The sequence below is a fragment of the Apus apus genome, chromosome Z (genome assembly GCF_020740795.1).
Source record: "Apus apus isolate bApuApu2 chromosome Z, bApuApu2.pri.cur, whole genome shotgun sequence".
Taxonomy (NCBI): Eukaryota; Metazoa; Chordata; class Aves; order Apodiformes; family Apodidae; genus Apus; species Apus apus.
This window is the reverse complement of record NC_067312.1, coordinates 31,270,327-31,291,709: the sequence shown is the minus strand read 5'-3', so window position 1 is coordinate 31,291,709 and position 21,383 is coordinate 31,270,327. Positions and strand designations below refer to the sequence as shown.

The following is a 21,383-nucleotide window of genomic DNA, read 5'->3' as shown; positions in this document are numbered from 1 at the left end:
TTGAAAAAGAAGCAGTAGAGGGCTTTGAAGCGGAATTTCCTTTCACTAAATTAGGGAATATGACAAGGTTATGTAATGTTCCTAGGGGATGAACTGGTGCACGTCAATAACCTTTTAGATTCAAGAGGCTTTGTGCTTTTCATTTGCTGCTGGAAGAAGGCTTAGTACTGGATTAACTAAAAAGTTCCTCTATCTAACTCAGGTAGATTAAGCCCCACCCAGATTTTACATATGCTCTATGTGATAAATGTTATGTATACACATGAGTTTATACCTATTTTGTTTTGTATTGTGTATTTGAACATGTGCTGGTGTATGACGTAAGGGCACTTGTGCAATTTTGTTGAATATACATCATTAAAATTTCTATAGGCATGGAAAAGAGAAAAAAAACATTCTTGCCCACCTGTGTCTTTACTGCATAGGGGTACTTAATGCTAAGCCTACATACTTCAGTGCCCAGGTTAATCAAGTGCTAGACCCAAGCATCCTGATTATCTTTTCTTGAATTAGGATAAACCTGAATTCTAGTGTAGAAGCAAATGAAGAGACACTGGGGTAAATATTGGGACATTTAGAAAAAAATATGCAAAACTTTCATTTTCTGTACTGACACTTAAAATTAGCTTCAATAATTTAAATACTTAAATTATTATTTATAATTAAATAATAATACATAATATTATTAATAATTAAATTATAGTTATAATTAAATAAATTTTCAACTATTTGAAATAATTACCTTGTGTTAATTGGTGTGTAGGACTGGCAGGTAAAGCTGTGTATGCAACTTGCAGGCTGAAGGCAAAGGGAGATGAAGGTGGGAGTAGATCTGGCTTCAGGAGCCTTTTTTGCTATGATGATCAAGGAGGCCAACTCTGATGGCCCATCAGCCCTGACTTCCAGTTAGGCATAGCCCAATACAGTATGCCAAGGCAGTAGGTAATGGCTGGTCTCGGTTTTACAGTAAGGTTCCTAATAATTTGTCACAAATTCAACTTAAATTGTTACCAGGTTACCTACAACACTTTTAGTAGGAAAAGCATAGCAGTAAATTCTTCAGCTTCATGCTACTTACAAGATGAATGAATTGGTACATAGTATTAAAAAAAAAAAAAAAAAATACAGTTTTTTCACATAGGCTCTTTATATTTGTGAAAGCCTTTTTCTTCCCTCCCCTTACTATAAACTGTTAATGACTATGGGAATATGTGTGGAGGGGTGATGTTAACTGGCAAATAAATGTCTGCTGCTGTCTCTGTTGGTTTGTATTCCTGCCATGGCCCTAGGGCTCAGATAATATCTGTCTCTAAAAAAGCATACATAATCCACAATGAAATGAACTGGTACCAAGGTCTACATAGTCTAAAGGTAAAAAATAGGAATGTGCTGTTTTAACATTAGGCCTTTTGGAAAATGTAAACTACCTATTCTACCTGTGAGGCCATACTTGTAAGTACATAATTTGATTTCATATTTCATGGAAGAATAAACTCCAGAGTCAGCTTAGAAAACTGACACTTTACCTTGCAGAAAATGTGAAAACATAAGGTAGGCTTGACTTTTATTATTTTCTTTGAGAGATCAGGAAACTATAATCTTTTTTTAAGCCTCTTGCTAAATTTGTAGTGTGGGTATGCTCTGGCTGATTGAATGCTGAAAAATGGAAGATGACTGGTAAATTGGAAAAAATACCCAAAAACCCCCATTTGCCGCCAAACCAGACATGTTTTGACATAATTGTTTTTTCTGGGTGCTTTTGTTTTTAGGATACAAGTAGCAGAAAGAAGGCGAGGAGATACATGTTTTTATTATAAAGATTTTATGAGCATTGTTACTGGGCCTGTTTTTTTAAGAGGATGTTATGACATGTAAAGTGAAATAGCTTGGTTTCTTTCACCCAGAATTTTTGGAAGCTCTTTGTACCTCTAAATAATTTTTTGTGAACCAAATGGATAAAGGTCTTCACTTGAAATTAGTTGGCATACATGAATTGCATTTAGCAGTTAAAAAAAGAAAACCTGGTAAATTACATTCACAGGATAATAAAAGTATTCAGCTGCTCAGAGTATGACAGCATCTGAAGACTGCACTGTTGCTATTCTTTCTAAAAGATATAAGGATTATGCAGTTTCAAGGTTTTATGGTGGGAAACAGGAAAATTTTACCAGCTTGTGACTGACAAACAAAAGCATGTAAGAACATGCTTGATGGTAAATTTGGGATTTCTGTATGCAGATTTCATGAATAAAAAAATGTAACTTATCCTTATAGAAATAAAACTAATTAACTTTCTTACATAGCCTATTTGCAGGTCTGGTATAAGTGCACATTGCTCATAACAATGATCGATCCAACTGATGTCACAGATTATGTTTAATGAGTAATTAGTAGTGAATACTACAAATGAGTGTGCCTTGAAAATACTTTTTTATTAAATGAATTAGCACTAGAAGCTTTTTGTATTAAATATTATGTGCATATAATTAACTCCTAGAGGAATTGTGAAAAGCATAGTAACTCATGGGGTGCTTGCAAGGCCCCTTGAGCCTGTTGCTCAAAGATTTGCTGGATGCATTTGCAGCACACTTAGAAGTCTTACAGAGGTGTGCAAGGGGCTCCTGGACTAACAGGAGCCAACAGAGAGTTACTGGAGAAGTACTTCAAAGGAATTCCAGCCACTGCAGCCAGTAAGCCATCTTCATTAGAGACCGAATGCAAACACACACATCAAGGGGAATAAATGAGAGGCATTAGAGATGTGTGTGTGTGCTTGCAGGTCTATGATCTTACTGGCATTGCAGAGACCACAGAGTGGTGGGATGGCTCCTGTGAGCATTGGAACAGAAGGATACACATTCTTCAGGAAGGACAGGAAGGGCCAACAAGGAAGGACTTTCACCCTCTATGTCAATAATCAGCTGGAGAGCATGGAGCTCCTTTTAGGGACAGATGAGTAGCTAAGGGAGTGCTTATGGGGCTGAGTTAAAGGGAAAGTAGTGGCCATTGTATTTGGGGTCTGCTACAGGCCACCTGACCAGGAATACAGAGCAGATGAGGCCCTTTATAGACAGACAGGACTAGCTTCATGTTCACAAGCCCTGGTCGTTATGGGGGACTTCGACCACCCCAATATCTGCTGGAGGGTCAATACAACAGGGCATAAGCAATCCAGGGCATTCCTGAAGGTGTTCCTGGTAACCTCCTTCTCCAAATGATAGAGGAGCCAATGAGGAGAGGAGCTATGCTGGTCCCCCTTCTCACCAACAGGGAAGGGTTTGTGGACAACGTGAAGCTCAAGAGCAGCCTTGGCTGTGGAAACTATGAAACGGTAGAGTTCATTATTCTTAGGGCAGCAGGGAGGGCACACAACAAGCTTGATACCCTGGATTTCAGGAGAGCAGATCTTGGCCTTTTCAGGGATCTGTTTTGTAGGGTACCATGGGATAAACCCTTAAGGGGAAGAGACACACAAGAAAGCATGTTAACATTCAAAGGTCACCTCCTCCAAGCTCAGGAACCATCGATACAGCCCAACAAAGAGGAAGTCAAGTTATTTACCTGAAGTCCTGGTCAACTGGAGAGGTCCCAATGGACTGGAGGGTAGCAAATGTAATATCCATCTATAAGAAAGGCAGAAAGGAGGAACTGGGAAACTACAGACCTGTCAGTCTGACCTTGGTACCAGGGAAGGTCAAGGAGCAGATCATCTTGAGTGTTTTTAGAAGACATATAGAGGATAACCAGGGGATCAGGCTGAGTCAGCATGAGTTCATGAAGGGCAGGTCTTGCCTGACAAACCTGATCTCCTTCTATGACCTGATGACCCCACTGTTGGATGAGGGAAAGACTGTAGATATTGTCTGCCTGGACCTCCAAAAAGCATTTGACACAGTTCCCCATAGAAGTCTCATGAAAAAAATGGATGCTCACGGCCTGGATGAGCACATGATCTGTTGGATCAAGCACTGGCTGGACAGTCGGGCCCAAAGAGTGGTGGTCAGTAGAGTCAAATCCAGCTGGTGGCCAGTCACAAGCCTCCATATCCAAATAAGGTCAGCTTTTTTCTGGATAGTGGTAAGCTATGTCTGTTTCGTAAGTTTCTGTGCCCTCTTGGGGGAACAACTGGACCACTTGTTGAAGCAGCAGCCTAAAGTCTATATCTGTAAACTCCTTAAATAAAGTAAATTTAACCTCATTATGTTAAAGGTGAGCTAGCAATTAATTTCATTTTCCTTCATATATTAGAGTGTAATTTGCAGTAGTTCAGTAGTTGTCACTTCTTTGGAATCCCAGCAAGAAGGGGGTAACACAGAGCAAAAGGATGGGAGCCTTCAGACCTCGAGTGAAAAATAACTGTCATGCTTTCTGTAAGTGCAAGTTATGGAAATCTGCTGTATTTTTTTTTTCCTTGACAAGGTATCAACATTTAGTATCAGCACAAATATCTCAATAGACACTTGTAGATAAGCTGAAACAAACAAAACTTGTGTTGTTTTCATTTAATAGCCAATATTGATGCAATTTTTGTTATGCCTACAAGAGAATTCAAGTCAGAAATATGAGGTGCTGATATTAACAGAATTTTACTTTGTCATTTTAGTTACACTTCTGTTATTCTAATTGCAGCTTTATTGAAATGCCACCAAGTCCAGTACCAAAAGTGCTTAAGGCTGTGATATCATAGTTGATATACTATTACATCTGGGGTTTCTTGGCAGATTTAATCCTCCAGAAGGTTCCTATATACATTATTGCTGTGCTTCATGAAGTGTCCTGCAGAGAGTGTTTGTTGGACTCTGCACTGCTGTTGTGAAGGGATATTGAAAATAGTTGTCAGTTCTCAATCAAAATTGCCCTTGTGTTAATAAGAACAACTGTGAGCACACTGTAATTGTGTTTGCTATCAGAGTGCCTAGCAGCTTAGGTCATAATCAATGTCAAGAAACTGACAACATTAATTGTGGAGATAATTTATGTCAAACCTTAATTAACAGCCTTTATAATGATAATGGAAATAAATACAACTTTTCCTTTTTGGTTCTGTTTCGGTTATCATTTCACATACCCTTATTCTGATGATGGTCACTTTATATGTAACGAGATGAGCATACTGATTAAATGGTGGGAAAAATGGATTGCATACCTATCTTTCTGTGTGGCAGGCTGGCTACTGTCATCATAATGTGAGCTTCTCTTAACCATAAATGGGTTTATCCTTACAACACCTATTAAACATTCAGATATTATTATCCTTCTGGTACAGCTGCTGAGACTGAAGCAGAGAATTTAACTGGTATGTCAAATTAAATTTAAGTTTTTTAGTTTAAGATGAAGTGCTGAAAAATGGCTGTTGTGTGCATTACAATATCTAAAGTGTACACGATAATTTTAAGTTTCCTGTTTCAGGGAAAATTACCCATGTTCTAATAATAATTTACCTTCTCTGATATCAAATGACACCTCAAAGATAACTATCCTGCTTTCAAGATTAGGCACTGGAGAAGAGCTGTGGCAATGGTTTGTTACAGGAACTACTTTGGCCATCCACATACCTTATTTTTTTCAGCTAGATTATGGTCTAATTGAAAGACAAACATTTTAACTGTTTCTTTCTATACTGGAATGTGAAGCTTTTTGATTGATGTATATAATATCAGTCTTTACACACAATAATATGATCTTCACATGCAACCTTAAAACCTTGTTTTTCTTGAAAAATGTCTACAAATAGGGAGCTACATAATTATGTAACAACTGTGCTTGTCTTTGCCTCTAATGCTTCATAGCAAGTGTTGTTAGTCAACAAACAATAGATTTACTAGTAGTCCGGCAAAAATTCACACAGGACTGGAAAAATACTGTTCTTCAGCTAGCTACCAAGGACCTGTTAGGTGCTTAGCCCTGTTCTGCAGCTCCACAATATAGGCACAGCTTGACAGAAGCTAGTAAGCAATTTTCAGAAGGCAATACAGTCCTTTGCTGGGTTTGTCCCAGTCCTAGATGAAGAAATTGTCAGAAAAATGGTTTTACCTCTAACAGCGGTTAGGTTTGGCAAAATGTTTAGTTGCATATATATTGCTGTGTGCAGTGTTTGATGAACAGCTTTGCAGAGTGTTGGATGTTTGGTTTTTTTTGTTTGTTTGTTTGTTTTTTGTTTGGTTTGGTTTGGTTTGGTTTTTTTTGTCTTCAGCAACAATAGGAAAGGTAAATTGTCATATGGTGTAAAATTAGTGCGAGCTCCCTTGTGCTTACCTGAACTGCACTAATGGAGAACTTGTCTCTGAATTTGGTAAGGAGGGAGGGGATTCCTCTTAATTTATATTAAGAAATAAAAAATATTATTGTTGTTATAATTAATTCTATATATTGCATAATAATAAAAGTATGCCAACCATAAATATCAAAGCGAGTGGCAGCGACATAAAACAGAATATGGTGGGTTATTTTTGTTGGTTGGTTAGTTGTTAGGGTTTTTTTACAGAGCTAGTTTAACATAATTCAGAACAGTCTTTACTTACAAGTTTTAGTTGCTTTTGTCTTGTTTGTTTAAAAATCTGCAGTTCTCTTGGTCCCAAAATAGTTATAGGAAGTATTGCAGGAATAAATGCACAGTGTGGCTCTTGATTTTATTTCCTTCCTTGATCCTTGTAATGCATGGCAAAATTGACTCATTTTCCAAAAGAGACCTAGTCTCTAAGGAAATCCGTTACTGATGCTGAAATTACCAATTGGGCAGTCATTGAATGTATGAGCAAGGCATACATTTAGAATGTAAATCTGTCTAAGAGCTGCTATACATTGTTACTCTGTGCTAATGGACTTGCCCATGCAGTGTTTTTCTTTCACTGGTTTGAGGTTCAACACTGAATTCAGAAAATGTCAAAAAGAATAAAAAGAGAAAGGCAACATATCATTTTTCACTTGATGGCAGACGATCCTAACTTGTGCCACAGAAAATGAGCATATCAGATTCAGTCATGTCTTTTTACATATCAGAGTGCTGAACTAATACACATGTAGAGTATTCAAAGCTACAGTTTTGGTGAAGGCCAGATGCTTTTCATCAGAATACATTTCTGTTTTTTTCTGAGGTCTGAGGCTGTGACTTGGAAAACAATTTTTAGTTTATTTTCTCTGAGTGTGTTTTTGCACAGAAGCATCATGCTCAGAACCATCTGAGTGTGTTTTGGTGTAGGGTGAAAAAGATTTCATTTCATGAACTCAGGATAATGTGCATGCTTTCATATTTAATGTAGCAACATAATGGCAACAGGTTGAGTTAGTTTTATCATAATGATCATATAGTATTTTCATGGCATTTTAATTTTTTTCAGGATTTCTTCCAGTTTTGAATACATGTATATTTTTAGTCTGTTGAGTTTCTAACATTTAAATAAACATGCTGACAAGAGTATTGCCTGTGGAAAGACCAGTTCAGCAGAATTAGGTGTTAGACATCAGAAGTGACGAGCAGCAACTTAGAAGTGAAAACTAGTACAGTGCAGATACATAACTGTCAGAATATGAGAGGAAAGTGAAGATGAGTGAAGAGGTTGACAAGAGAAAGGAGCTGAGTGCTGAACGTTGAAGATGAGAACAAAAATGAATTGCAATAGCTGCTACAGAGGAATTACCTATAACAACTTCAACCTGAGAAAAGCTGAACAGCAAAGACCTGTATTTTTTTTCATTGATTGGCCCCACCTATTAATGTCATTCAGATCAGAGTATTGAAGTGTATTTGCTCTCTAAAAAATTCTCAGCTAAGAAAGTGAATGATGTCAACATTTGCAGGAACTCTTCGACATTTCTGTGCTGTAGTTAAATATAATCTCATAGATTTTTATAGTAGATCTTTAGAAGTCATGCGTTGGTGTAAGTCTTAAATTTTTATTTCACTGTAAGGCTGATAATTTTACTTTTGTTGCAACAGAAATAATTAATTAAAATGCCTTTTCCAACTTCTAAAATGCTTTCTTCATTTCTCTCTCCTCTCTTGTTGTTGCAGTAGTTGGATTTTTGTTCTCTTCTTTCTGACAGAGTAGGTAATTTGGGAGTGAACAAGAGCTATATGTGAATCTGCGCCCAAGCGTGAATCCCTCTTCTATTCTAGTCCTTTCCGTGTGGATTCTTAATACATAGTCATTTACCTCCATCACTGCAAACTTACAAATGCTTTCTCCTAAATGTCACTAATTTAAATGGTTCAAAGGTGGGAATCCTGTTTTCATTACATCCTTTAATCATAACATGAAGTCATGAATCATGATTGTATTCCAGCTGATCGATGAGCTCATTTTGCAACAAAAGAAAAACTGGATTTTTATATATAGTGGTGATAAAATGCAATGTGTGATCTTGCTATTCTGATGCTATAAGATTTCTGTTTTAATAGAAATTTAACTAGTAAGATCTGTAAGTACTTTCCTGACTTTTTAGGGGTTTTTTTAATGCATTCTCTTGCAGTTGAGTATGATCATCACAGAAGCAAAGTATTTCCTTATTTTTTTTATTTTGAAATTTTGAAACAGATTATTTTTTTATGTTTGCTTCTTAAATTAATTTTTTTTGGTTTTGTTTGTTTGTTTCAGCACCACCAAAGTTTACAAGAACTCCTGTTGACCAGACAGGGGTTTCTGGAGGAGTTGCCTCATTCATCTGTCAAGCCACAGGAGATCCAAGACCTAAAATTGTCTGGAACAAAAAGGGAAAGAAAGTCAGCAATCAGAGATTTGAGGTATTAGGTCCATTGTTCTGTTCCTCTGAAAAACATTAATTCCAGTCTTGCTTCTAATCCAAATATGTATGCTTTATTATCAGTGATTAAGTAAAATAACTATGACTAACAGGGACAATTTAATGGGAGCCGTCTTGTGAGGCTTTTATTTTGTTAACTGGTTATGCATAGCACTGTTAAAGAGAAAAATGCTACTGCTTTTTTCTAAAATATCATGATATAACTGGGGAGCCTTGGTGTGCTTTTGTTCAGCCTGCTATCTATTCCATGAAGTAGATGGGGGAAAATTGTTTAAGCAGTGATTGCTGTCTCCAGAGCGTGAGCAACCTCCATTTGTGACAGCGTGCATTGAGCAGACCTAGCCTGCTGCTGCTTTTGTTGCAGAGAGGGATTAAAGGGACATTGTAGCTCCTGCTGCTGAAGAGGAAATGTAAAACTTATTTGCTTTTGATTTTTTTCTTAACAATAACCTAGGAAAATGCTTTAGTTTCCTCTCTCTCCACAACCTTCAGTCACAGGAAACAGTGAAGATTATCTGTTCAAAACATAGTGGTTATTTGGAATAAATAAGACAACAAATATCATTCCTTCTTTTAGTGGCAGGAACAATTAATATCAAATATGGATTGACCTTTAACATGAAGAGAAAAATCAGAAAATGGGAGAAGGCTTGTAAAAAGAATTCCGAAACTGGCATTAAGAGTGTAGAATTTTCACTGTGTCTCTTGTAAATGGTAAATAAGAGACTTCTGCATTCAACTGTTTGGAAAGTGACTAATTAGTATTTAAAAAGTTGTGACATACAGTTTATGAGCAAATGATCTATTGAAAGTTCACTGAATATTGAAGTCTTCTGTGTTAATTTTTAGTAGTATTTGGGAAGATTGCTTGCACTGGCTTTCATGTTAGATTTACATCTGCAGAAAATAATTGCCTTTCTTGTATAATTTGTTTTTATAATTCTTTTTTATTCAATAGATATTTAAAGGCATTGGGTTTTTTTCATTAACCAATATAATCCTCTGCTTGACTGAATACTACAACGTGAGGATAAAAGCAAGAATTTCTATGTCACCTCCTAGTGCCAAGAACTGTTTATATTTTTTAGAGCATATGCAAACCTGTAAATGGCTAGGGGGATTAACATAGAAATTTTATCATAAACTGTACACAATCTGTCCCCTTCTGGTCACAAATTTTTCACTTGAACTGAGTTTGAAACAGTGAAAAATGGGGGCATATACATGTTTCCTGTGTTGATTTACTTTTATTTTGCAATATGTCATGGTTTATTTGCTTTATATATTGTTTTCTGCATACCTATGTGCCTTTTTTAAGTAAAATAGGCAAAAAAAAAAGTTTTATATATTACTTGAATTGACCTACAAAAAAGAATGCCTTTAGTGGACTGTTGAATAAGCTGTATAGCCAAGTAAGATAGAATTTAATTGAAAGATATAGAAAACTCTTACCTAGTATTTTTTATAGTTTTCAAGTGTGCAGAGCACATAAATGGTTTAAGCACCTTTCCGTCCTGTCCAAAATAAGACCATTAATTTATGCTGTAGAATCTCTAAATAAGAGTAAAGCAACAGTATAAACAAGATTCAGAAAAGACACAGGGAACATTTGTAAGACAAGAAACATTTGAAATAGTCAGCTCTACCAATAAGGGAATAAGTAGTTGGGATTATTTTCCTCTTCTTTCACATTAATATTTTGTTGTTGTTTTTTTTTTTTTAAGTTTAACTCCTTAGTAATGTATGACATTAAAATGTTTTATCTGGCCTCCTGTCTTCATTGAAGCATAGAAAATACAGCTGGAAAAGATTTCAGTGGGCCACCTAATCCATATTCTTTCATGGCGATGCTGGGGGTTACTTTTTTTATTCCCTCCAATAAACTTCAACAGCCTCTTACAGTGTTTCATAAACCTTGCCATGTTTTGATTGTTTTTTTTCTCATGTGGAACCTGAATTTTTTTACTGGATCTTCATGTACATAGCAATTGTCCTACCTAACAACAGGAGAATGAGTAGTTTATTCCCTCTTCTGTTGAATGTGGCCTGTTTATATATTTGAAGTTTATTATTGTTGAACTTGCTCACAGGCTAATTCTCAAAACTGAATGAGGATAGTGGTAAGAGCTATACATTGTTTCTGAAATTAAAGGCTACAATAAAAGCTTGTGAGACTTCACTATTAATCTTTCATCTTTTATTTATATTGCAATTATATACTATGAATGAACCAATGATTATGACCAAGTATTAATTATTTAAAAAAAAATAAATTAATTGTGACCGTCCTTTTTCGATAAGTGCCATTTACCTGATAGTAACTAACGTATGTTAGTGCTTTTGGGGGAAAAAAAAAAAAAGCAACAAAAAAAACCCCACTATTAAATAGATTAATGTTATTACTTAATTATTTAGCAGTTTACCAATGCCTGGAGGGCTCCAGTACTCATTGAAATCTGATATGATTCTGACTGTAGAAGAAAAAGGAAATAAGAGCCATTCAAATAGGTTTTTTTAATATGAAAATTAATATTTCTTGTGTAAATATTGCAATTAAATAACTAAACCTTTAAATTTAGCCTTATTATTTTGTCTCTTAACTGGTCACATTTTCTAATACATTTTTGGAGAAATACATTCTGTGGGTTATATGCATAGTTAACCTGAGTAGTCCTGTCTTCTTCAGAAATTGCTGACCCTTTTTCAATTTGGAGCTAAATGAGTGAGAAAACTTCATTCTGTGAATAGAGTGGGAATATAGCCTATAGTAATTAAAACAAATATAACTGGTATTTGAAGGCATTGTACTTAAGCTAAGAGAATGGACAGAGATTGGTTATTATATTCAGGATAAAAGCATCAAGTTGCAGATTCCGTTTTAGCAGTTCTTGCTAGCGAGGGTCTTTTTTGTTGCTGATTTTTCATCCTGTCTTTTCTTGGAACTCTGTTAGAGCAGCCATCAAATACTCACTGAACAGCAATGTGTGTTACAGGGCATTACCACTTTAAAATTTTGCCATCTGCGTGGAATTTATGCTGGCATGTATATTTGAAAAACAAACCTGTCTTTGAAGATATAAATATTAGCAGGTTAGCTGAGGGACAGGCATTTGTAACAACATCTGTGACAACTTTTGTTTCCTCCTATAGGTAATAGAGTTTGATGATGGATCTGGATCAGTTCTCAGAATACAACCACTGCGCACGCCACGAGATGAAGCTATCTATGAATGTGTGGCTTCCAACAGTGTTGGTGAAATAAGTGTATCCACGAGACTCACTGTTTTACGTGGTAAGTTCTTTCTATATATAATTCACTACATAGAGCTGAAAATGCTGTGTGGACGTAAAAGAGAGTTTTATCTCCCAGAAAGTTAAGTATATTTCTTTTAAAATCGTGTTATTACAGTCCTGATGCTGTTAAATACAAACCTTATTGCATAATACTTGAACATCGTGTTTCTAATTTTTCACCAAAAATGGTAATGTGAGTATGCAGAGTATGACAGATTAGAGAGAAGAAAAGAAGTAAGGAATAAGTTAAACAGGAGTGCCATACACAACAGGTTATTGTAGCAATTATTGATAAAAACCACTGTTTTATGTATGCATTCGATTTATGTTTCAGTGCTGTCCTGGGTAGCTTAACTTTACATGATTGGCTTTTACACAGAAATTTGCCCAATTAACGGTGATCTTGAAAAGCTGCATAAATGATTTTTAGATTAGATTAATCTGCTACAAGGTTTTCCTCCTGAGATGTAACACTTAAAAAAAAAAAAAAAAAAGAGGAGGCTGTCTTCTATTTCAAGTACATGTCACTGGAATTTTATTCTTGCTTTAACAATAAGTTTTTTGAAGATAGTAAAGGAAAAACAACAAAAAAAGTTTTTTAAACTGTTGTTCAGGAGTGACGATATGAGTGTACTGCCAAGTAAACTGTCTAGATAATACTCAGAGGAGTATATACTTGTAGTGAAATGATGTGAATATTTCATTCTGTCACCTGGAGATTAATGGAAACTTGATTTGGAAACAGTTAATGAAATATCACTCCTTTCAGTTTGCAGGGTTGCTTTTACCACTGAAGATTACTATCTTGCATTGTGATGTTGCCTGATTTGCAGAATTAACTGCTAGGGGCCTGTTGATGGCAATTGAAGATGATTAGTCAGTCTTTTTTTTTTTTTCTGAAGCTGGATTTTTATTTTTAAAAAAAAATAATTAAATTAACTATATACCTTTATTAGCCATTTTGATCAGTAAGGACACCCCTGGAATTTTTGTTGTAGTCAACAACGTGATGCACATATATGGAACCATAGAATCCTAGAATGGTTTTGGTTGAAAACGACTATAAAGATAATTCAAATCAAACTTCCCTGCATGGCCAGGGACACCTCTTGCCAGATAAAGTTGTGCAGAGCCCCATCCAACCCTTGCACACTTCCAGGGATGGAGCTTCCATACCCTCCCTGGGCAACCTGTTCCACTTTCTCAACACCCTCACAGGAAATAATTTCTTCCTAATATCTAACCTAAATCTACCCTCTTCCAGCTTAAAACCATTACCCCTGGTCCTCTCAATACACGCCCTTCTCAAAAGTCCCTCCCAGCTTTCCTGTAGGCCCCCTTCAGGTACTGAAAGCCGCTATGATGTCTCTGCTCAGCCCTCTCTTACCCAGCCTGGACAACCCCAACTCTCTCAGTATGTCTTTGTAAGATAGGTGCTCCAGCCCTTTGATCATCTTTGTGGCCCTGCTCTGGACTCCTTGCAGAAGCTCCATGTCATTCTTATGTTTGGGGATCTGGACTCCGTGTCCAGAATTGGACACAGTACTCCAGGCGAGGTCTCAAAAGAGTGGAATAGAGAGGGAGAATGACCTCCCTTGACTTGCTGGATACACTTCTTTTGATGCAGCCCAGGACACGGTTGACTTTCTGGGCTGCAATTGCACATTGCCAGATCTTGTTGAGGTTCTCATCCACCATCATCCCCATCCATTCTCCACCCTGCCTGTATTTGTGCTTTCAATTGCCCCAACCCAGGTGCAGAGCCTTGCCTGCAGTCTTGTTGAACTTTGTGCAGTTAGCACAAGCCCACTTCTCAACCCTGTCAAGGTGCATCTGGGTGGCTTCCTTCCAGCATGTCAGCCTCACCACACAGCTTGAATATCATCAGCAGACTTGCTCAGGGTGCACCTAATTCCACTGTCCATGTTGCCAACAAAGTTGTTAAACAGCACTGATCCAAACACCGACCCTTGAGGAACACCACTCATCATAGATCTCCATCTGGACATCCAGCCATTGATCACCACTCCTTGAGTGTGACCATCCAGCCAGTTCCTTACCCAATGAGTGGTCCATCCATTAAATTGGTATCATTCCAGTTTCGATACCAGGATGTTGTGCAGGACAGCCTCAAACACTTTGCACAGGTCCAGGTAGATCACATCAGTTGCTCTTCCTCTGTCTACTGATGCCATGACCCTATTACAGAAGGCCACCAAATTAGGCAGGCAGGATTTGCCCTTGGTGAAGCCATGTTGGCTGTTACTAATCAGCCCTTTGCTTTTGATGTGCTGTAGCAGAGCCTTCAGGAGGATCTGCTCCATGATCTTGCTTGGCACAGAGGTGAGAGTCACTGGTCTATAGTTCCTTGGGTCTTCCTTTTTTTCCCTTCTTGAAAAAGTGGGAATGATTTTTCCCCTTTTCCAGTCAGCGGGAATTTCTCCAGACTGCCAAGACTTTTCAAGTATGATGGTCAGAGGCTTTGCAACTTCTTCGGCCAGCTCCTTTAGGAGCCATGGATGAATTCCATCAGGTCCCATGGTCTTGTACATCTTCAGGTCCTTCAGATGGTCACGAGCCTGCTCTTCTACAGTTGAGAGATCTGCCTTCTCACAGTTTATGCCTTTGCCTTCTCTTAACTTGGAGGGTATGACCAGAACCTTTGCCGGTGAAGACTGAGGCAAAGTAGTCATTGTGTACCTCAGCCTTCTCAGTCCTGCACAGCCAGGTCTCCAGTTTCCTTCTAAAGCAAGCCCACAGTTTCCTTCATTTTCCTTTTATTGCTGACATACCTGTAGAAACCTTTCTTACTGTTGTAAACATCCTTGGCCAGGTCCAACTGTATCTGTGGTTTGGCTTTCCTTACCTGATCCCTTGCTTCTCTGACAACTTGTCTGTACTCCCACCAGGATGCTTGTCTGTGTTTCCACTCTCTGTATACCTTGTTTTTACATCTAACTGAGTCCAGAAACTGCTTTCTCATCAACACAGGCCTCCTGGCTCTCCTATCTGCTGTCCTCTTCATTGGGATATGTAGCTCCTGGGCATGGAAGAAGTGATCCTTGAATATGGTCCAGCTTTCCTGGACTCCTTTCTTCTCCAGGGCTTTGTCCCACCGTACCCTACCAAGCAGATCCTTATAAAGACCTGGCTCTGCAGCTTTCTTGCTTTCCTAAGGATCCTGAATTTGACCATTTCATGGCCATGACACAGGAGCCTAGTGTCCCATTAAGTAGTACGTCATAAACCAGCCTGTTTCTATTGGTGAGAACAAGGTCCAGCATAGCAACTTTTTTTGTTGTTTCCTCTACCGTTTGGAGGAGGAAGTTGTTGTGTTGTGTAAGGAAACCTGTTTATTTAATATTCTCGTCTCTAATGCTATGATTCTTTGTCCTGTTATTTATTAAAAATTCTGCCCAGTCTTGCCAATAAAAATATGTGTATTGGTGGTTAAGGTCATTATTTTAACAGCACCGTGGACCTGTTCTTAACTCTCTAAGATTAGGTTTTCCCCTTGTTAACTGAAGAAGCACTTACTATTCACAGCATCCACTGTGTTGAAAATGAACAAAAAATGTAATTTTCAAACTGCCTTAAAAGTTTTGAAAATTAAGTGGAGATAGTAAAAGGGAAGAGGGGGGAAAAAAAGTTAAAAAAACAATGTGAAGACTCAGGTGAAAGAAGTATTCTTTGTCTTCAGAATTTCTTGAAATATATTTACAAAACTCTGGTCTTGAATCTACATGCATTTTGAAATATGATTTACTAAACTGGAGAAAGTTCTAATTTAGTGGTTTGTAGAGAAGATGCAACAGTCTTCATCTCTCTTCCCAGGGGTATAGCAGTTGAAATAGATAGAAGAATTGTGTGACTGTAAAATGTGTCCTGTTTCTTTATTTGACATATTGATATTTCATCAATTTCTTATAAAGGCATATGTGGTTCTGTTGATGCTACCTCAATCAACATTAGCATCAGATCCTGTTTTTAAAACTATGCATAATGATATGCATCTAAAAATGACTGATGAACAAAAAAATTACATTATTAGTTATAAAACTAACTTTTAAAATAAATGTGAATTTTAAATTAGAATTAAAAATTAATTGCCTAATTATCGAAAAGAAATATGAAAACAATTGTGTTGTTTCCAGCCATAATACAGATGGCTGTTTTGCATCTGCTGGAGTACACTTGCCAATAAGAATAGATTGGTGGATTTAATCTGAAACTGGATACCTATGAACATAATGAGACTGTAGATTTGGATAAATGGGTACCATACAGAAAAGCAGGGCATTGTATGGAAAGTTTGGCTTGCATAAAATTTTGGGATCCTACAAGTACAATGACTTGTTACATTGCTTTCCAAGACAAAGGCTAGTTTAGTGCTAACGGCATTACTCTGAAAGACAAGTCTCCGAGAAGCGTATACTTTACAGACTTACACAGATCTTAATCTTGTACAGTCTGCAGTAGTAGCTTTGTGAAAAACTCTCCATCTGGTTACGCCTTTGTGGGAAAGAGTTCCTCTGTTCCTCACATAGGGGCTGCAGGAATAAACATACATAATAGATGTGAATTGGAATTAACAGACATAATCAAATACAAAACAGTGAGTTTTATCTGTGGCCCACTTAGGCTTTACTCATGCTGGGGAATGTGTGTAACTCTGGGTGGCAAAGGATGCACACATATCTTTCATATTTTGTTCAAATCTTTCCATAATGGTTCTACCAGAGACACAACTTGACATTTGTGCCTCTTGAAAGAGGGCATCCAGGGGAGGAAATCAGAGTCCACTGAAGTCCAACCTACAAGAATTGCAACATATTGGTGAAATCAGGATGTTGCCAGCAGTTGAAGTATCTACCTTTATTAATTTTTGTCTCTTTGTTTATTTCACTAAATCCAGTTTAACTGCTACAAAATATTTACACAGCACAGAACCGCAACATACTTGCCAATATATCTATATATTTAGAGCCAAACTTGTCAGTTTTTCTACCTGTGGCAGTACAGAGTAACAGTAGTTCAATGCAGTACATGTTTTAGCCTGTTTCTTTATGTTCTTACACTTTGACCAATCTGTAGCACTTGGTTCTCTAAGAACTGTGAATATAATTGAAGTCTTTAGCTTCTGGGTGTTGAAACTTCACAATGTATGAGGGAAAAAAATCAGAAAAGGCAGCTATAGACAGTAATATTTCAAAGCCTTAGCAGAGTCATTGAGCCTTTTTTTCTGTTACCGGTGTAAATCAGGAGATCTTCCAGGCTAAACTTTTACTTGTTTAGCTGAATATTATGACAATCTGGACCAAGAACAAATGTTTGAAATAAATGGAAACTGCTTTTGGTTTTCTGTATAAAAAGGAGATGGCTGCTTTCCAGGAAAGATTCACCCTCATGAAAATGGCAAATTTGAAGGGGAAAAAAGGCTTGTAAGGAAAAGGCTGGAAGTCTCCTTCCAGACGAGAGCAGTTGATGCAATTTATTTTGGAGCTCTTTGTTTTGAAACTTTGTGCAGAGGACCATATGAGTGAAACAGTGTTTTGATTCTTTAATTCAAAATTATCGGTGGTCAATAGGCAATGGAAGACAACAAAGTGTAGGATTGTCCCATACTCTGCACATATCAGATCTGGAATAGCTTTGCTTTTATTGTCCATCCATTTCTTGTTAATGCCCCTAACTTTCATCACTATAGAGCAAGGATTTTGGTGTCATATACAAGTGTATCTATATATATATTGTTCAGGAAGGAGAAAATTATGTGCCTCCTTCTAGCAGAGAAATCAGCAAAAACTGCATTCAGTTATTTTTAAGGAATCCTTTTATTTTTATTTAAAGTTATTATTTTTATTAATTTTGTATATTGATTATTATTGTTATTTATTAATTATTGTTTGATAAATAATACTTGAAGAAACCTAGCCTCAACTACCTCCCTAGAAGCTATATCATTACAGCACAGAGGAGTGCATGTTTTAAGCAAGGATGGAGGAAGTCCAGTAGAGCAGAATACTGAAGAACATTCTACTATGACTGCTTGTTTTGTTTTCTTGAAGTAAAGAGAGTGACTATGCAGAGCACTTACACAGCAGGCATTTTGTTTTCTCAGCCCACAGTTTTCTCCATGATTGTTGATTCTACTGTGCATCATAAAAATATTGATCTATCATAGAATTGTCACAGTTGGAAAAGACCTCTAAGATCACTGAGTCCAACTGTCATGGCCACTGTAGAAAGATGGAAGTATTAAAGTAAAATTACTGTGGGAAGTGCCTGGGACAGTTATTCCTTTTTATGCTTTTTAGGACCTGATTGATTTAATGACAAGAAGTCATTGCTGCATAAAATGAAAAGTGAAATATTAACAGTGTTTTCCTGTCCAGTGATACACACAGAGTCGGAGACTGAGATAATTGAGAGCAATGATTTTTATTAGACTCTCAGCAGTACAGAAGATTTCCACACAGTATAAAAACAAACAAACAAAAAAACCCCAGAACACCAAAAGGCAGATATCATTAATCCAAGGTGCTACATTTTGGTTTCTGCTGCTAGCAATAGATTCAATAATAATAGAAGCTTATTTTATATTTTCACTGTACCCGGTAGTACTGAAATGAGAAGGAAATACTTTGAAGTAATCTGTCATCTGGGACAGCTATCTTTGAGGGCATGGAAATTAGACAAATGGAGTGGCACATCTATAATGTTGGAAAACATGCTGTGGGATGTCTTTAGATGGATGGGAAGAAGGACTGTAAATATTCTGAGTATTAGCTGTATGGTAGAAAAAATTGCCGTTTTCCAGCTGGAGCTCCTTAAACTATGTATACTAGTGTTTATCTGATTTAACTGTTTGAGTGTAGTCACAGAAAGTATTGCCAGGGGCTACTAGTAGGACAAGCTTTTGGAAGTGGAATGAATAGAAACAGGAAAGCAGGAAAACACATGTGCAAGAATTTCATAACTCTGGAAAGACATTTATCTCAAACATAAATTGCATGAGAAGACTTTTGAAGAGCCAAAGAAGTACATTTTCCACAAACTTCCTCAACTTTCACTGATCATGCCATATGTAGCACCTTTTGACCAGAATTAACATGTTTATTACAGTCCTATTGTGCCTCTTTTTGAAGAGGATCACTGCTGTTCCTGCTGTGAAGCTGGTACTTGCAGTTCACGTTGTAAAGTCTCTCCTGGGGAGCTGTGCAAGGAAGATTAAGGAACAAAACACAGCTGTTTGACAGTCACACAAAAGGATTTTGTGAAATAGAGAAACAAAAGGAGAGGTAGCCAATACAACTTCAGCTTAAAAATAGACCCTCACAGGCAGTTATGGAATGGCATGCAGTTTTCTTGGAATGGCTTACAAAGTAGTACAGAATTAGAAATATTTAGGTGTGACTTTAGGAACTTTTTTGAAATATATTCTTCAGGTATGTGAACGAATGTTGAGCAAATAAAACATTTGCCTTCCATGCATATTTGAAATACTTAATGTTTTATTGATCTTTATAAAGATGAGGAGGTGGAATTTAGCCACTAGCCAGAACACCATACAAAAGAATAATTTTATGAAATACGTGGTCCAGTTCACAAGGCTGAATTCTTAATTTCTGTATGTTTTAAGTTTCTTTATAATGCAAGTATGTACACAGTACCTAATGTTAATGGTTTATAAAATACTGCACTTCTTAAAATCGGTCACAATCAGTAAATGTATAACGGTCTATTACAGTAAATATATGATGCAGTGTATTGAGTTCAACTTCTAGGTATATAAACTTGCTCCTACTGATGTCACAGTTATCTATTGTTATTTGAAAATCTATGTTTGTAATTCTTTAAAACATATGAAAATTATTTAATAACTGCTACGAGTATTCTAAGAAGTTTCTGGCAAGTGACTCACCTACTATTTTTTATACTTAATTCTTTTTTTAATGTTTCCACTCATGTCCCTAGATATAAAGTATATAAAGCATCTTTTTCTCCTCAGTCAGTGAATACTTTTCTTAGTTTTAAATGTATAAATTTTCCCTGTTTGTGCACATCATTTTATTACGAAGATCCTGCTGCAGTCATATACATTGGAAAGCTTCTTCCTAAAAGTAGAGCAGCCACTTAAAAAAAAAAAATACAAAATGAATGCACCCGCAATCCCAGATTTCTTGGTTGTCAATGTAAATTCTTGTAGTCAAAACTTAATTACTCTGTAAAATCAAGAGTAGTCTTCTCACCTTAGAAGACTTTTTAAGATGTTTTAATAAGGTATCTATTGTCATCAGATTTTTTTATCTTAACTGTATTCCCTAGAATAATTTTTTTTAGTAATGAAGTTTCTTTCAACTCTTTGTTGTCCAGTATTTTTTTAACATGGTTAATTGTTCAATCATACTTGCTCAATGAGCATACATGGAGAAAGTTTTCCTGCTGGCAGCTAGTAATACCAGCTACCATTATGTCTTTATGAAGGTTTATTTTTTTTTCCTTCTATTCCTACCTGAATTTCCTATGTCACTGAATTTCATCCAGCCAAGTTTCTGTTTTGCATACAGTGCTATATATGTATCCATTTCAGTTTCACATATTTGTACATGTACATAGGATCAATGTTAGTTTTTGAAATATCGCCATTATTAGAAAATTATTCATGCCTGACATTTATAGGGCACTGTGGATGGTCCTAAGTGATAAACATTGTCATTAAATCGGTAAGCTGGCTAGAGTATGTCATATTTGTTCTTACTATATATCTATGGAAGAAAAGAAACTTGTGGGCTAGTTCATAAATAGTTGTCTAACAGTTGTGATCTAAGAAGAGGAATTGAAATAATAGTGGAAAAAAGCAGAGCAATTCTATTTAGCTTGAAAGAATTCTTCACTGGACAGTTTTGCCTAAGAATGTACACCTGTTAAATACTTTCAGGCAGCAGCTCAGTGACTAATTTTAGCATGAGCCCTATTTGCGTATTCCCATCCTATTCTATTCCCATTCACACTGCATATAGCATTATAGGCACTTTTAATAAGAGGAGTGAGTATATACTGGCCATTTTGAAAATGCCAGCTTTCATCCTGAGAATATCAATCTTAAAAGACATTTTGTGTGAAATTTCCTAACTTTGAAGAGCCATGACTTGCTATATACAATAGGTTACCATTTTGATCTGGTTCCGCAACAGCACATATATATGATATTATAAATGGTCTCTACAAGAGCTTTAACTATGTTTAAAACTGCTAGTTGATCTGAATAAGAGTAATTTTTTTTTCAGATTTCTGTGGTATGATTTTGGTATTTTGCAGTGCTGTAT

General features: G+C 36.6%; 1 protein-coding gene across 33 annotated transcripts in view; it reads left to right on the top strand.

Annotated features, from left to right (window-relative positions):
• The window catches only part of PTPRD (protein tyrosine phosphatase receptor type D), a 397,759-nt gene that overhangs the window by 138,243 nt on the left and 238,133 nt on the right, over positions 1 to 21,383 (top strand). For all 33 annotated transcript variants that reach the window (XM_051642281.1, XM_051642270.1, XM_051642269.1 and 30 more), the window contains exons 3-4: positions 8,595 to 8,740; positions 11,911 to 12,052. In XM_051642281.1, the coding sequence (XP_051498241.1) occupies positions 8,595 to 8,740; positions 11,911 to 12,052 (288 nt within the window). The remainder of the gene's footprint in view (positions 1 to 8,594; positions 8,741 to 11,910; positions 12,053 to 21,383) is intronic.